At 36.3% G+C, this 3,712-nt stretch overlaps 1 protein-coding gene across 1 annotated transcript in view; it reads left to right on the top strand.

Moving 5' to 3' along the window:
• Nucleotides 1-812: 812 nt before the first annotated feature.
• The window catches only part of LOC105512659 (alcohol dehydrogenase 1C), a 21,686-nt gene continuing 18,786 nt past the window's right edge, over nucleotides 813-3,712 (top strand). Inside the window, exon 1 of the mRNA XM_011943184.1 lies at nucleotides 813-1,201. Within this exon, the coding sequence (XP_011798574.1) occupies nucleotides 1,184-1,201 (18 nt within the window). The 5' untranslated portion in view covers nucleotides 813-1,183. The remainder of the gene's footprint in view (nucleotides 1,202-3,712) is intronic.

The raw sequence follows: 3,712 nt of genomic DNA, 5'->3' as shown, positions 1-3,712 counted from the left end.
GCTGTAACACTCACTGCAAAGGTTTGCAGCTTCACTCCTGAAGCCAGTGAGACCATGAACCCACCAGGAGGAACAAACAACTCTGGATGCACCACCTTTAAGAGCTGTAACACTCACTGCGAAGGTCTGTGGCTTCACTCCTGAAGTCAGTGAGACCACGAACCCACCAGAAGGAATAAACTCTGGACACATCTGAACATCTGAAGGAACAAACTCCAGACACACCATCTTTAAGAACTGTAACACTCTGCAAGGGTCCGTGCCTTCCTTCTTGAAATCAGCGAGACCAAGAACCCACCAGAAGGAACCCATTCTGGACACACTACTATTCATTCTCACCTTAAAGACAAGGAAACTGAGGCAAAGAACAGTCAACTAATAAGTCCAAGTATACAGAGCTAATAAGGAATAGTCTGCCTGATCCCAAAGGCTATGTCATAACCACTTCCCTATACTGCCTGTCAGCAGAGGTAAAAGTCATGTCTTATTCATCACTGCCACCCCACCAAACCCAGCTTAATGCCTGACACAGGGAGATGCTCAATCAATGCTGATTGTTATTGAGTGGAGTAGAAATGCAAGGCACAGTGAGCCCCTTTGCTGTGACTGATGGGGTGTCTGATTTTCTGCTATAAAGAGAAGGAGAGTGCTGTATCAAACACACTCCTCTGGCTCCTAACTCTCTATGTTCCACTTCGTTTATCCAGTTTCCCTACTCCTCCTCCTTCCTGACTGCACCATGTGGATTCAAAATTGCAGCTTAGTGCAGACAAAGGGAAAACAGAACTCTGAATGAGCCCAAAGGGAAAACAGATCTCTGAATGACCCCTGTGAGTTTGAGAGAAGAGAAGCAGAAATTTGACCAGGAAGAGAGTAAGGAAGAGAGAAAGTGATTAAAATTTATCATTTTAACTTAATATTTAACCGAATGAAAGCAAAATCTTATCTGAAATTGGAAAAGTCAAGGTTTTGAGTGCTGGTTCAGTGCCCATTTCTTTATGATTTGATAGTCTGAGAAGAATATGATGGGTGTGGCTTAAAAACCTAGATCACGTGTAGTGTTGGAATTGGGTGTTATACGAGCAAACAACCTTGCGCAATATACCTGCTTTGTGCACTCAAGCAGAGAAGAGATCCACAGGTACTCGCCAGTCTCCTGTTCTGCAAAGAAGAGAGAAACAACATGAGCACGGCAGGAAAAGTAAGCAAAAAATATATTACTGTTGGTAATATATTCTCTTTAATATAGCAAATAAAGGAATACAGTATCTGATGAATAATTTAAAATTCATATCTAAATTAGAAATGATACACTGAAATATGATATGCAATATATGCTATAACATATAATGTATACTGAACTACAGTGGAAATAAGCTATTCCTAAACACCTTCAAAAAGAATATATAGAATCTGTATCTAATAAGTCTTTATTTCCTACATTAAATAAATTTGCAGTAAAGTGATAGTTTATTCCAAGCTAATCATGACTGATTTGTAAATCTAAAGTTAGAAAAGTCTTTAATCAGAAGTTATCTTTATATTAAGAAACCATAATTTAAATGTGTTATTTTTTGTATTCATATTTTTTGTGAACACAAGAAAGTTAAGTCTGACATAACTTTTATGAGAGGAATTTGATTCAGAAAATTTTGAAATATCCTTTTAACCTTACTATAAAATATCTTACAAAATACTCATTGATCTCACAGCATTAGAATCATCAAGGTTAAGCAAGACATCACATGCCAATTCCATTTAAAGGGGGCCCATTATGACACAATTCAGGCAATTTCCACAGAAATCTTATGGAACAATGTCCCCCCTATATAAAAGTCAATATGATCTTACAGAAAAATAATAATACAATTTGAATCACTTATTAGCACTCAGAACACAAATATTTGTTTTTTTCTTCTATAAATTTATATTTATTTTTTCAATGTGTTTACAGGTGCACAGAAATGCATGTCATCATTCAATATAATCAACTGGTATTTTTAATTGCCTAATTAAAAAAAAAACCTGTGTAACTATTTCCAGCCATTTGTTGTGTTAGGAGTGCATCACACAGTAAAATATCTCACTATGGTAATTCAGTTTAAAGGTTCTGTGGCTTATCTCTATGCTGTGCGACAAAACAGGCTCATATCAATAAGACTGGTTGGAAATCACATGAGTGGCCCATTGGTACTGTTCTTATACCACTTCACTTTGCTTTATTTTCATTCATTGTTGATTAATATTTACATTCCTCATAGAAAATAATTAGAAAAAAGAAAATTTAATTTACCATTTACCAAACTCGACTTAAAAGAAATAATGAGTTCATAGAGCAAAAGTATAAACCAATCATATTAATAAAAATTATAACTGATGAAATAGATAGTCCTCCCCTCTTGAGTGCAACATCAATAACTTAGCTTTTTGACAGCATTGCATTTATGTTTACGTGTCCCGCATTTTATTTTCTTCAAATCCTAAATTGTGACAGTACTAATGTCTATTTCATAAGTCAGTTGTGAGAATTCAATAAATTAATAGTGAAAAACACTTAGAATAGTACCTGGTAAATAAAAATAAGTCAATAAATATTAGCCACTATTATTATTGTTGCTATTTAACTTTTTGATATTTACTATCACGGAGTACTGAAAATGTGAGGCTAGATTAATTTTTTTGTTTCTTTGTTTGGAGACGGAGTATCTTTCTATTGCCCAGGTTGGAGTGCAGTGGGGTGATCTCAGCTCATTGCAACCTCTGCCTCTCGGGTTCAAGTGATTTCTCCTGCCTCAGCCTCCCAAGTAGCTGGGATTACAGGTGCACCCCGCCATGCTTGGCTAATTTTAGCACTTTTAGTAAGACGGGGTTTCACCATGTTGGTCAGTCTGGTCTCCAACTCCTGACTTCAGGTGATCCACCCACCTCGGCCTGCCAAACTGCTGGGATTAAAGGCGTGAGCAACTGCGCCCGGCCTGATCTTTATTCTCTGGACAACCAGCTTTGAGACCTCAAGAAAATTATTCAATCACTGAGTCAGTTGATCTTCAATTATTTCAGATGTAGTAAGACCAATAATTCAATGGTACTGTCCTGGTAGCATCCTTTTTAGGTTTAAAAGTAATACATGTTGTTTATAACAGCACAATTTGCAATTGCAAAAATATGGAACCATCCTAAATGCCCATCAACTAACGAGTGGATAAAGAGAATGTGATATGTGTACACCATGAGATACTACTCAGCCATAAAATGGAACAAAATAATGGCCTTTGCAGCCACTTGGATGAAGCTGGAGGCCATTATTTTAAGTGAAGTAACTCAGGAATGGAAAACCAAGTACCATATGGTCTTACTTATAAGTGGGAGCTAAGCTATGAGGAAGCAAAGGCATAAGAATGATATAGTGGACTTTGGTTAGGAATAAAAGACTACACATTGGGTACAGTGTACACTGCTCGGGTGACAGGTGCAGCAAATCTCAGAAATCACCACTAAAGAACTTATCCATGTAATCAAAAACCACTTGCATACCAAAAACTATTGAAATTAAAGATAAATCAATTTTAAAAATAAAAATAATGCATGTTTCTCACTCAGCACAAGCCACAATGCACCTGTCACATCACAGGCACCTGACAATCAGGAACTCCTACTATTAGAACTTTATTTATTTATTTATTTATTTATTTATTTATTTATTTATTTATTT

Source organism: Colobus angolensis, unplaced genomic scaffold, assembly GCF_000951035.1.
Source record: "Colobus angolensis palliatus isolate OR3802 unplaced genomic scaffold, Cang.pa_1.0 Scaffold217, whole genome shotgun sequence".
In the NCBI taxonomy this organism is placed as follows: Eukaryota; Metazoa; Chordata; class Mammalia; order Primates; family Cercopithecidae; genus Colobus; species Colobus angolensis.
Note: the sequence above shows the minus strand (reverse complement) of the source record. Positions and strands in the feature narration are given on the sequence as shown.